Consider the following 13,515-nt stretch of genomic DNA (forward strand, 5'->3'; position numbering starts at 1 on the left):
CCATCTCTCCCACAAAATGCAAAGCTCCGTGAGGGCAGGCAATCCAATGCACTTCTCCCTGGATCCTCCACGCCTGGCACAGTTCCCAGCATCCTGCAGGCACTAAAAGCTGGGTGTGGGATGAACAAACAAGTAGACACATAAACCATCATACCAGGTGTGCCAATGTCATTTTTTTCTAAACACGGGAAGAACTACCAAGTAAGGGAAAGGAGAAAATTAGAAAAGGAAAAAACAAAATCATTTCCAGATTTTAAAAAATGCAATGCATTTTAAATATTTTTAAAGTGATCTCCTGCACAAGCAAACCTGACTGTCTGAGTTATTCATAGGGCATTTCTGGACACCGTAACCTTCAATTACACATCTCTTGGATTCATGAAAAGAATGAGTGGACATGCGCTGTGGTACGCGCTGTGCCTGTCCCTTCCTAGAGCACAGCTAAGCACACATCTGGGGTTATTTAACAACTGATTGGAAACTTTGCCTTCTGATTTCCAGTTAAATACTGGGCACAGGAAAACAAATAGCACTTGTTTTTCACTGAGTCTTGTCAGTCATCCAAACTGCAGTGCAGACCAGAAAACTGCCTGTGGTTTGGTGGCAAAGGCCCAAAATACTTGGACCCTTTTTTTTCTCCCCAAGTTTAAGTAAAAGGAATAAACCAGATTTTGGCAACTTCAGCTTCTTCACCCATTCCTGCCCTGTTCTCAGAAACACAGAACTAGGTTTTAAATATTAAGCATGTTCCTGGTATTAATTTACATTTTTCATTAGGATTAAATTTTGATTTGTTTTTAATCCTAAGCCAATAGCATAGAGTTTGGTTTCTCTCTTTTATTTCAACTGCCGTGCCCTGATATTTACTTGGATTTGCTGAAGAGGCAATGTTCAGATTACCATTTTCTGTTTCTAATTAAATTGGGATGCAATATCTAACAGTTGTATTATCACAAAATCACAGTTTGAAAGCTGAGAGGTACTTTAGAGATAGGCTGGATCGCCTCCTCACTTTAGAGATGAGAAAACTAAGGCCCGAGTAGTTAAGTGACTTTGTCTAGTGATGTAACTAGTTAGTGGCAGAGGCAGTACTAGTCCTCAGGTCTCCTGATACCCCAGCCAGGAAGCTAACTAGAAACAGAAACGTAAGTTACTTCTGAGTAGAGATGCCAGATAAAATATGGGACACCTAGTGAAATTTGAATTTCAGATAAACAATGAATAATTTTTCAGTAAAAGTGTGCCCCAAATAGCCCATGGATATAGTAAAAATTATCTGCAGATTATCTGAAATTCAAATTCAGCTGGTAACCCTTTATCTTTGTTAAATCTGAACACCCTACCTCAAAGACCAATATCCCCTTCCTCTCCATTACTCCAATCAAACATAAATACATTTACATTCATTTCTTTCTTGACTTTAATGATAAGTGGCTGGAAAAATAAACCACAGCTCAGTAATTCCAAGAGTAAATGAGGTTGGAAGAAGTTGTTGCTTATTTCTTGAGACTTTCCTAATCTTAGACACCTTCTTTCCTTATGAGTAATTAAAGCCTCTAACCCTGATGCTAAGGGGCTGGCCAAGAACTCTGAACTAGACATTTTATTTAATAGAAGCCAGGCACTAGGGTCTCATCTGCTTGTCTCAGGACTTCAAGTATGTAGACCTTAAAAGAGAAAGTGTTCATGTTTGGAACACAAAATAAAGGAAGGTTGTTGTTCTTTATCTAAAAAAAAAAAAAAAAAAAAAAAAAAATCAAATAGATACATAGAAAAAAGTAAAACTGAGTTCATTAATTTTAATACTATCCCTTTTTAAAAATTTATATATCCCTTTTAAAAAGTGCTACAGCAAGTTTTTTTCCTAACAGCTTTACTGGGATATAATTCACCCTTATAATTATATCATATAAGTTACATAAATATAATAATATAATTATAATTCACCCTTCAATTCACTTTATTGAAATAGCATAATAATCACCCTTTAAAACTGTACAGTGGTATTTTTAGTATATTCACAATTGTGGTAATATTCACAATTATACTAATTACTATCTAATGCCAGAACATTTTTTTTTCCAACCCCCAAAGAAACTCTATGCTATTAGTAGTCATTTCCCATTCCCTCCTCCTACCAACCTTTGGCAATTACTGATCTACTTTCTCTCTCTGTGGATTTGACTATTTGGGGCACTTCATATAAACGGAATCATACAATATGTGGCTTTTGAGTCTGGCTTCTTTCATTTATAATGTTTTCAAGGTTCACCCATATTGTGGTATGTATCACTACTTCATTCTTTTAATGGCCAAATAATATTCCATTGCATGGATATAGCACTTTTTTAAAAAGTCCATTAATCAGCTGATGGACATTTTGGGTTGTTTGTACTTTTTGATTATTATGAATAATGCTGCTATGAACATCTGTGGACAAGTTTTGCTATGGACATATGTTTTGCCCAATTGTTTTCCAAAGCACCATTTGATAGTCCCACCAGCAGTGTACGTGGGTTCCAATTTCCTTTCATCCTCAAAAAAACTTGTTAGTATCTGGCTTTTTTATTACAGCTATCCTAGCGGGTGTGAAGTGGCATCTCGCTGTGGTTTTAAATTTGCCTTTTCCTGATGAGTAATGATATTGAGCATCTTTTTATGTGTTCTTTGACCATCTATGACTTCTCTTTGGAGAAATGTCTATTCAAACTGTAGTATATTTTTAAAGACAACCTAGTATCGTGGCTCTTCTCAATTTTTTTTGGCAAACTCAGGTTGAAAGTTCAGACATCTATTGCCCAGTGAGCTACCTACTTTTTCTTCAATGTGGTAATTATTACATAAATAAAAATAAGCTTAGATGATTCTTCTAAGAGAGTTTTACTTATAGCTTCAGCAGGCCAGACCAAAAGGGTAGGATTATTTTTATTTTTGGTTGCACTGAGTAGCAACTCTAACCTACCCAATATTTTCTGGGCCATCTATAAACCCTGCAAAAGAACAACTATAAGGCTGTGACAAGTCTATTGTGTGGGTGTGTGGGTGACAGAGACTCAGCTTGAAACAATCCCACGTCATCTCACTTCCATTTCCTAGGTAATCAGAACAACTAGATAAAGGAACTACACTTGCAGAGGAAACTCAATACCACTTTCTCCCTGCCTGGTATGCCTCTCTTGCCTGCACTGTGGGATTATGAGAAGAACAGGAATAATTTGACAGAAAAGAAAAGATCCCTTTATTAGACAATATTAAAGTATAGTAAGTATAGTAAGTCCTCACTTAATGTCATTGAGAGGTTCTTGAAAACAGTAACTTTAGGCAAAAAACATATAATGAAACCAATTTTACCAGAGGCTAATTGATATGAACAAGAGTTAAGTTCCTGTGGCAACATAAATATCAACAAACTTCTAAATAAAGACCCAAAACACTTGTAGTATCAACCACTGAAATAAATGTGAGCTATATGTACATTTAAGGAAGATTAATTAAAAGCAGTAAGAAACTTCTTTTCCTACCTATTTATTCCTGATCGGGGTTGAGGGTAGCCAGAGCCTACCCTAGCAGCTCTCAGTGCAAGGTGAGAACCCACAATGAACCACTCATACCCACCACACCCACACTCACTCAGACTGGGACCGTTCAGACACGCCAGTGAAACCGACACGCACATCTTTGGGGTGTGGGAGGAAACCAGAGTCCCCGGAGGAAACCCACGCAGACCTGGGGAGAATGTTCAAACTCCACACAGACAGTGGCCCCAGCTGGGAATCCATGCCCCCCCCCCAACAGTAATAACAAAATGATGTTGAACAAAACAACGTTGTTTGAGAACCTGCTGTATAATGTTTTTAGTCACCCTCGTGGGTGGCTAAAACATTCTGAGTAACATAAGGCCCTGCTAACTAATTATGAAAGGTTTCCTTTTTAAATTTGGGTAGTTATAATAATGCAGACATTCAACTTAAATTAAAAGGTGGCACTGGTGGATGAGTAGATGCCAATATTTGAACTTTTCTTACCACCCTACATAAAAAAAAATCTGTTAAGGTATAACTCTACCTAGAAAGTAAAGACAGCTTTAAGACAGTCATGCAAATTCTTCAGCAGCATGTCAGGGCAAAGTGAGGGCACCTGCATCTTAAACTGAGAGTCAAGAGACCCATCACCTCTCCTTAGCTCCTCTAAGGTCTCTAACCTTGGAAAAGACAGGATGGAAACAGCTAAGCTTCAGTTTCCAAACATTCCATGAGTCTTCTGAAGTGTTTGGATGAAGCAGTTTATACAAAATAATTTAGTTATCTTATCTGCAAACTTGAACTTGACTACTATGAATAGGTCAACAGAACACACTACTGATTCTCTATCCAGCAGCAGATCCTTCTGCTGCAATGGTTCTCAAGGGGATGAGCAGACCCTGACATTCACTTCAGACTCTGAGGGCCTCATGCGCTTCACTTTAGCTCTCTCTCTGTTAGGGAGAGCTGTCCGGCTTGTAACAGAATTTGCATCACACATTGTCTACTGATCTGAAAACCTGAATGAACAACAGTAGTTCACCATCTCTTCCCGGCTGTGAAAAAACGTACAGATGGAAGAAAATCATTTTCTCTAAAGGAAAGCCTGCTGGATATCAAGGCAGAGTTCAGCTGTTGCAGAATTTAAATCCTTGACTTTTTCCAATGCTGCCTTTCCCATGATGGTAATTTTTGGTTCATCCCTTGATCTGTGATCTCCTTACATGGGATTAACTCTAAACAGGGTTGATGTTAAATGTTTATTGAAACTGTCTCCTTTTTTTTTTTTCTTCATTGTTAGTGTGTCTTAAACTGATGGCCAAGAGGCTGTTCCTAATAGATCTTAAACAGAATGAAAGCAGATAAATAATAACTAGGAGTAAATACTTTCCCTCAAAACCCAGAGAGTGGAAGATTAAAGAAAGAATCCAGAAAGTGACCAGTACAACTGTGATATATGTGGCCCCCACTTCCCATCTGTACCTACAACCCAGAGAAATAGGAACTCCTTTCAATCTGGCACTGGCCAACCAAGATACTTCATAGTTAAAAATGTAAATTCAACATCCTTCCCAAGTGTTCTTTACTATGACTAATAATAAATAGCAACAAAATGGCTGGTAAGGTCTATGAAGTTATTGGTGCCAGACACTGTACTAAATATGTTATAGGTAATCTCAGTTAATCAAAACAGTAACCCCATGGCATAGGGACTACCACTATTTCTGTATTATTATACAACTAAGGAAAGCCAGGCTTAGAAAAATTAAGTAATTGGCCTCAGGTTACTGCTTGGATTCAAACCAGGGAAGGCAAAGCCTGTACTTATAACCTCTTTATAACCTGCCCGATGTTGTGGTCCCTAGCTTCGTGTAGCTATTGAGTATCTGAAATGTGGCCCATGTGCTTGAAACTGTATTTCTGATTTTAGCTACTTTAAATTTAAATAGCCATACATATCCTTTGCCCATTTTTTAATTAGGTTGTCTGTCTTCTTGTTGTTGAGCTGTATAAATTCTTTATATATTTTGGAGCTCAATCCCTTGTCTGAGGTATCATTGGCAAATATATTTTCCCATATGGTTGGTCTTCCTTTTCATCTTGCTGATGTTTTCCTTTGCTGAGCAGAAACTCTTTAGTTTGATGTAGTCTCATTTGTTTATTCTTTCCTTCATTTCCCTTGTCTTAGGAGATGTATCCGTGAAAATACTGCTATGTGGGATATCCGAAATTTTCCTGCCTATGTTTTCCTCTAGGACTTTTATGGTGTCACGACTTACATTTAAGTCTTTGATCCATCTTGAGTTTATTCTGGTGTGTGCTGTTAAGTTGGTGGTCTAGTTTCATTTTTTTGCATGTCCCTGTCCAGTTCTCCCAGCATCATTTGTTGAAGATACTCTTCTCACTCCATTTTATGTTCCCTTCCCCCTTGTTGAATATAAGTTGACCATATAGACCTGGGTTTCTTTCTGGGCTCTCTATTCTGTCCCATTGATCTATATGTCTGTTCTTATGCCAGTACCAGACTGTTTTGATTAGAGTGGCTTTGTAGTATAGTTTGATATCAAGTATTGTGATTCCTCCTACTGGACATACAGAGGGTCCACAGGCTTATAAAAGAATGCTCAACATCACTAACCATCAGAGAGATGCAAATAAAAACCACAATGAGATGCCACTTTACACCAGTCAGAATGACCATCATCAACCAATCAACAAACAACAAGTGCTGGCGAGGATGTGGAGAAACGGGAACCCTACTGCACTGTTCGTGGGAATGCAGACTGGTGCAGCCACTGTGGAAAACATTATGGAATTTCTTCAAAAAAACTAAAAATGGAACTGCCTTTTGAACCAGCAATTCCACTGCAAGGATTATTCCCGAAGAATCCTGAAACTCCAATTCAAAAGAACTTATGAACCCCTATGTTCATAGCAGCACTATTTACAATAGTCAAGTGCCGGAAACAGCCTAAGTGCCCATCTGTAGATGAGTGGATCAAAAGCTGTGGTACATTTACACAATGGAGTACTATGTAGCAGAAAGAAAAAAGGAACTCCTGACATTTGCGATAACATGGATGGAACTAGAGAGAATTATGCTTAGTGAAATAAGCCAGGCAATGAAAGAAAAATAGCATATGATATCACCTAATACAGGAAACTAATGAACAACACAAACAAATGAGCAAAATTGAACCAGAGGCATGTAAACAAGGAGCAGACAGACTAACAGTTACTGGGGGGAGAGGGGAGGGAGAGAAGGGGAGTAAATAAGGGAAGGGTTTAGTAAAGGAACTAGTATAATAACCCATGGACATGGACAATGAGGTGGGGATTGACTGTGGGAGAGGGGGTGGGCTGGGTGGGTGGGGGGAACAATGGGGGGAAAAGTGGGACAACTGTAACAGAAAAACAATAAATAAATTTAAAAACAAACAGAATAATACTTTATAAAAAAAATAAATTATGTGCCCAGAGAGGACAACTGGTGTGGGTGCTGGATTTCCAGAGTAAAGGCCTCCTTTTCTGGGGTATCTCGTGGGGCTATTGAGTCTATAGAGCAATGACTTATAACAAAGATTAAAGATGGCAGTTGGTAATCCCCACCCACAATGTTTCTAAGCAGTTTTCTCACTCATGGAAGAAGTCTTTAAGGGGTGGGAGGACTCTATAAGATAGATAGTAGAGGAAATCTATACCAGATACCTTTATTAGCTAATTAAAAAAATAAAATAAAATAGAAATAAATAGCAATATATAGATGATGCCTAGTATAGTGGATAACACAGCTCTGTATTATAAGGGCTAAATGTGACCTTATGATTATGGTCAATAGCCTTATTATCACAAATACCTTTAATTACAGAGAATCAACAATGACTAGGAGTATGAAGGGATCCAATTTACCATTAGAGTTTGTAGAGTGAGTCTTATCTTGGTTTGAGTCCCAGCTCTGTCAGTAATTAGGCATTTGATTTAGGTCACTACTTAAACTCTTTAAGTTTTAGTTCCTCATCTGTAAAATGGGGTAAACACCCACATCATCATAAACAAGATAAAGTATCAGAGAACCTATTGTAATACCAAGTGCTAAATAAATGCGCTAGTAATAGTAATAACAACTCCTCTGACTTTTGGCTTTTAAATTTAGAAGTAATGAGTTTAGTTCTCAAAAAAGGCTACAGTTTAAGTTATTAGTAACTCCTACCTTGTAAATGTACTTTTGAGTTAATATTTTTTATTTTGAAATTAAGTCATATTTACAAAGTTGCAAATATAGTACAAAGAACTCCTTCATACCTTTAACTAGATTCTCCAGTTTTCAACATGTTGCCATATTTGCTTTATTATTTTATCTATACATCATATGTTTTTCTAAATTATTTGGCTCCCTGTCCCTTAATACTTAAGTGTATTATGTCTCCTAAGAAGGACAATCTCTTATGTAACAGTAGTACAATTATGGAATTCAAGAAATATAATACTGAGACGATACTTTAACAGCCCGATTCCAATTTTGCCTATTATCCCAACAATGTCTTTTATAGCAATGGCCCCCTCTCTACCCAAGAGGTTCCAGTTCAGGATAACATGTGCCTTTTGAGTCTCCTTTGATCTGGAATGGCTCCTCAGCCTCTCCTTCTTCCATGACTAACATTACTTGAAGAACACGGGCCAGTTATTTCAAAGAATGTCACTCAATTTGGTTTTCTCCAATGTTTCCTCATGATTAGATTCAAAACTACGTAAGTGATGCTGTTTTGTCCTCAGGCGATTGCATGCAGAGGCACACAACACCCATCTGTACCATGTTGACGTTAATTTTGACCCCTTGGTTAAGGTATAGCTGGGTATCTCCACTACATTTAGTTACTGTATTTTCATGTGTTATTAATAAGTGATTGGAGACTATGCAAATATATTGTTCCACAAACTCCCTCCAGCTCCACTAGATTTGGCATGCATTGATGACTCTTGCATAATCAACTTTGACAAGAAACTATAGATCTGGATTAAGAGTAATGAATTAGAAAAATTATCCATTATGCAAGAGCAACACTGTTAACTGAGGCCTCTTCTTCTTTTGTAAGCTTGTGGCACGAGAGGTTTAAAAGACCAAAGCTCTGCACTGAGGATACCAACATGTAGCTCTAGCAATAGACAATGTGAGCTTCACTGTGAAGTGCAATGTTGCTCATCATTAGACATGATATCATACTCCAAAAATCCATCCAAACAACCCATCAATTTCTCCACAACTAGCAAACTTGAATGTTCTGGCAAACTCAAAGGGACATGATTTACAAATAGTAGGTAATGTTTGGATCTTTCCACAAGAGCTGGGTTCCAGCATTTTTATAAAATACAAATGTTTTCGTTTTGGAGCTCACTGTGTCACTTTCTCAACAAACAGATACGCATATCAGAAATGAGGCCTGTGTTATATACAAACAGAATAGGTTTACGCGGATTTAGTTTGTGGTCAGAGACCACACACCTAGTGGCTATTGACAATATTTACATTGCTCGTGCTGCCACAAGGGGGGTCTTACAGCTGAGACCAAAGCTCAGGCCACACAGAGGATGACCGCAGGTCCTGCACTAACTTGCAAACTAGACTTGACTCTCCATCCACAGAAGAAGGCATGTGAGTGGTGTTTGTTTTCTGTGAATGCTTATCAATGTCATCCAAATACCATTAAGATACATACTCCAAATTTAACACACTGTGGACTCTGGTTTTATTACAATGAAAATGCCTTGCAAAGCTTTAGTGTCATTATATCTTTGTGCTAAGGATCACTGTGGGAGGGTTTCAAACACTTACCAAAAAGAGTCTGGAGACGCCAACTGCAAGCCGTTCTGTCTTCAGATGCCAGACAAGGGGTTGTGGGGAGTTGAGCAGGAACACGACAGGCTTGTGGTGAATGTGGACTGAGGAGATGGGATTCAGGTGCAGAGTGACCTAGAAAGCAAGGAAAAAAGAAATCTTAGAACTGGCTTTCCATTAAATTCATTTAGCATAGTATCTGGGATACTTTTCAAAGCTCAGCATTAAGAGAAGCAAGCTATAAGCTAGTGCAGATTCAGAGATAAGATATACTATGTTGAATCAGATGATATTGCCAATATTTGACCATTTTTCACTACAAAAATGGATATCTTATATGGTTCAACCCACACTAATCTCAACTAAAACCTGATTCAGCTCCCAGTAATAGTGGAACACAAATAAACAGAATACATTGTTTCTGAAGTTGGCAAAGGCAGAATAAAAGTCACCTTCCCTCAGGACTGCCTTATCCTTCAAGTCAAATGACTAAGCTGAAAACCGAAGCCCGGAATCCCGGAGGGCAGGTCGTCCCTCTGGAGCCCCAGAGAAATGACTTTCTTCTCTTCAAGGTAAGCTCTGAGCCCTGTAAAGTTAAGTGAGCCTGCCAGAGAAAAGTGTCGAAAGCTCAGGGAAAGGGGCTGCCAAAGGGAGCAGCCAGTGCTTTCATCATCCCAGCTATTAGCTTGAAGGGGTTTTCCAAAGAAATGAAGCCTAGAACGCACAGAACAAAAACCTATCACATACAGCCCCAGTCAAAACAGAAAAAAGGAAAAAGGAAAAGGACAAACGGAAGAACACCACGCGCCTGGAGAGGAAAACGATGGCCACGCTGAGAGCTAAGCAAGCCTACTGCAGGCTACCAGCATCATCGTCAGCATGATCGGACAGCACACTGGGCTCAACAGCACGAGGCCAGTCAGCATGGACACAGGAAAGCAAACGGGGAGACACACACAGAAATACTGAAGAGGGGCTTTCATATAAGCACGTCTCACACTGGTTTTCTGTTTGAAGGTGCGGAGGCAAGACCTAAGGATTGTGTATTTAAACAAACTGAACTCCCCAAAGAGAAACATAAAGTGATAAGGGAGGGAAAACACACAAAAAAGACATTAGCTGGAAAGACACAGACTGAGTGATACATTGGGAATAATAGCACATCTCAGCCGCAATTCTTAGGAGGATTAAATGGTCTAGGTCTATGCTTGGGATCTATACAATCATCAGTGACAGAGCACTCAAAGCTGGACACTTTACACCTTCACAGGGGGCTGCCGGCCCACTGTGATCCTGTTGTACCGTAGGGATGGCCTGCCAGTGTCACTTATTGCAGCATCCTCTCAGGTCATTGCTGACAAGGCACTGAACTTTACTTAACTTTCAATATGTAAGCTTTAGCACAGGGTCGCCACTCAGTAGATGGCAACTGAATATTTAATTTTCTAATTTTCAATGCCACAGGAGTATTTTATTCTATGAATAATATGCACTTAGTATATAATACCATCTCATTCATTAACTGTTGAATGTGTGTCCTAGTCTCTGAAATAAGACTATAAATACTCGGGAGGTAAAGATATGTCTTATGTTTAATACTGTGATTAATACACAGTAGATAATTTTTGAAATGCTTGATCACAGCAAATTTATAAATGTATGTTACCTAAAAGGTTTTCAAAAAGGTTAAATATATGTTAATATATTCAAAGGGATTTAGCCAGCTAATTTACAGAAAAGTTAAAAAAACAAACAATAAAATAAAATCCATGAGCAATACTCAAACCATCAAGATTTCTGAAAGACAGCTAGGAACATTTTTATATTTGGCAAAAAGGAAAAGTACTAGAAGCAGAGCACTAATGAACTGTGTCAAGTACAGCCACAGCAAAATAAAATGTTCCTTGGTTGTACAAACTCTACCTCACAGCATTTTGGAGATGCTATCGGCATCAAGAAATAAACAGATTGACTGCCACTGTAAGCAGGGCAGGGGCATTCACTGTAGCATTAACTAAACAAGAAGATGCACACTACGGAGAGCACACACTATGGAGAGTGAAGAAAGAAGAGATGAAATCATCACTTGTTCAAGAGGACCTGAAAAAAGAACCACTCTGTCACTAATAACATGTCAGTAGAATGTTTCCAGGTTTATTCATTCCAAAACTGTTTATGAGCATCATAATGGCACAAAGAACAGCAATGCATATCCACAGGGGGTAGTACATCGACTCTCTTGTGATGACTTTCTTTGCAGCACTCAAGCATATAATTCTTCTAGCAGTATGTAGGTAAAATAGTAATAAATATATATCTAAAATGAATGAGAATTTCTAAAAACTTAGGAAATTAAAAGAAAAATATGTATGAGGCAGATATTGGTGCTTGGCTCCAAAGTTTTCCAGATGGTCAAAAGTGTCAAGGCCTGGCTCACACAATGAAGGAAAGATCTCTAGGAGCCACAATTCTCTGAGCTTTCCTGGAAACGGCTCCCTCCTTCAATATGTGGCAATGTCTGGCCAAGATGAATCCTCGACTCTGGCACATGGGGCCTAGGCAAAGCTCCAAAAACCATTTGGCAAAGAACAATTCGCACTATGATTGGGAAATTAAAAGAAAAATATTCAACAGTTTTTTAGAAAAGATCATCTGGCAGGAACAGAAAGTCCCCCAAGAACCTGCTCGTCTAATGCCTCAGCAACCTTCCCCTTCTATCCTTCCTCCACTTGAATAAATACTGCTGAAGGGAAGATAAAGTACAACCAAAACCAACCAACAAAAGAATGAAGGTATAAAAAGCTCCTGGAAATGTGGGTAAGACATACTTGAAATATCTCTTAAAGAATTCCAGCCTAAGGTACCTGATTTCTCTCAGGCAAAAAAACAAACAAAAACAAAAAACGAAACAAACAAAAAAAATCCTCTTAAGAACCAATTACATAGCTCAGAGTGGATTGTAGTTACAAAGATAAGAACATATTGCTGAAGATTTTCATGGGTAGATTACTGACTGGTGATCACTGTCTGAAGACCAGACCCCAAGAGGGCTGAAGCAAAGAAACGGCCAACAGAGAAATGATACAAATGCTATCCAATAACTTCCAGCTTGGAGATCTACCCAGTAGTTTAAAGAGTTGACTCTTAATCCTATGTCAAATTTACAAAAAAAGAAAAAAAGGCCATTACTTATCCATGGGCTTCGTAAGTAATAGAGAACTAGGCCTAGGGGCCATGTGACTATGAAGGCTCATGGGGCTAAAGGGGCTATATCCTAAATGAGGGAATAGTGACCCATCTCTAAATTAGAGGCTTCTTTGTTAATCTTTGGGAGTCACAGAGCATGAGAACTTTTTTTTCAGTTTCTTTTTTATTATATCTTATTGATTATGCTATTACGGATGTCCCAATTTTCCCCCTTTGCCCTCCTCCACCCAGCACCCCTCATTCCCTCAAGCAATTTCCACACCATTTTTCATGTCCATGGGTCATGCATATAAGTTCTTTGGCTACTCCATTTCCTATACTGTACTTTACATCCCCATGGCTATTCTGTAACCACCTATTTGTACTTCTTAATCCTCTCACCTCTTCACCCATCCCCCACACACCCCTCCCGTATGGCAACCATCAAAACGCTCTCTGTACTCATTCTGTCTCTGTTCTTCTTGTTTGCTTAACCTGTTTTTTAGATTCAATTGTTGATGGATATGTATTTATTGCCATTTTATTGTTCATAGTTTTGATCTTTGTCTTAAATAAGTACCTTTAACATTTCATATAATAATGGTTTGGTGATGATAAACTCCTTTAAGTTTTTTCTTGTCTGGGAAGCTCTTTATTTGCCCTTGGATTCTAAATGATAATTTTGCTAGGTAAAGCACTCTTGGCTGTAGGTCCCTGCTTTTCATGACTTTGAATATTTCTTGTCAATCCCTTCTAGCCTGCAAAGTTTCTTTTGAGAAATCAGCTGACAGTCTTATGGGAACTCCCCTGAAGGTAAGTAACTTTTTTTTCTCTTGCTGCTTTTAAGGTTCTCTCTTTATCTTTCAACTTGAGCATTTTAATAAGATATATCTTGGAGTGGGCCTCTTTGTATCCATCTTGTTTGGGACTCTCAGTGTTTCCTGGACCTGCATGTCTATTTCCTTCACCAAATTA

The 13,515-nt window shown here is 38.5% G+C and overlaps 1 protein-coding gene across 2 annotated transcripts in view; it reads right to left on the bottom strand.

The window, feature by feature from the left end:
* The window catches only part of TGFBR3 (transforming growth factor beta receptor 3), a 211,268-nt gene that overhangs the window by 67,099 nt on the left and 130,654 nt on the right, over positions 1-13,515 (bottom strand). For both annotated transcript variants that reach the window (XM_090269730.1, XM_090269729.1), the window contains exon 4: positions 9,352-9,489. In XM_090269730.1, the coding sequence (XP_090125856.1) occupies positions 9,352-9,489 (138 nt within the window). The remainder of the gene's footprint in view (positions 1-9,351; positions 9,490-13,515) is intronic.

Source organism: Furipterus horrens, unplaced genomic scaffold, assembly GCF_987537825.1.
Source record: "Furipterus horrens unplaced genomic scaffold, mFurHor1.1.pri manual_scaffold_3, whole genome shotgun sequence".
Classification (NCBI taxonomy): domain Eukaryota; kingdom Metazoa; phylum Chordata; class Mammalia; order Chiroptera; family Furipteridae; genus Furipterus; species Furipterus horrens.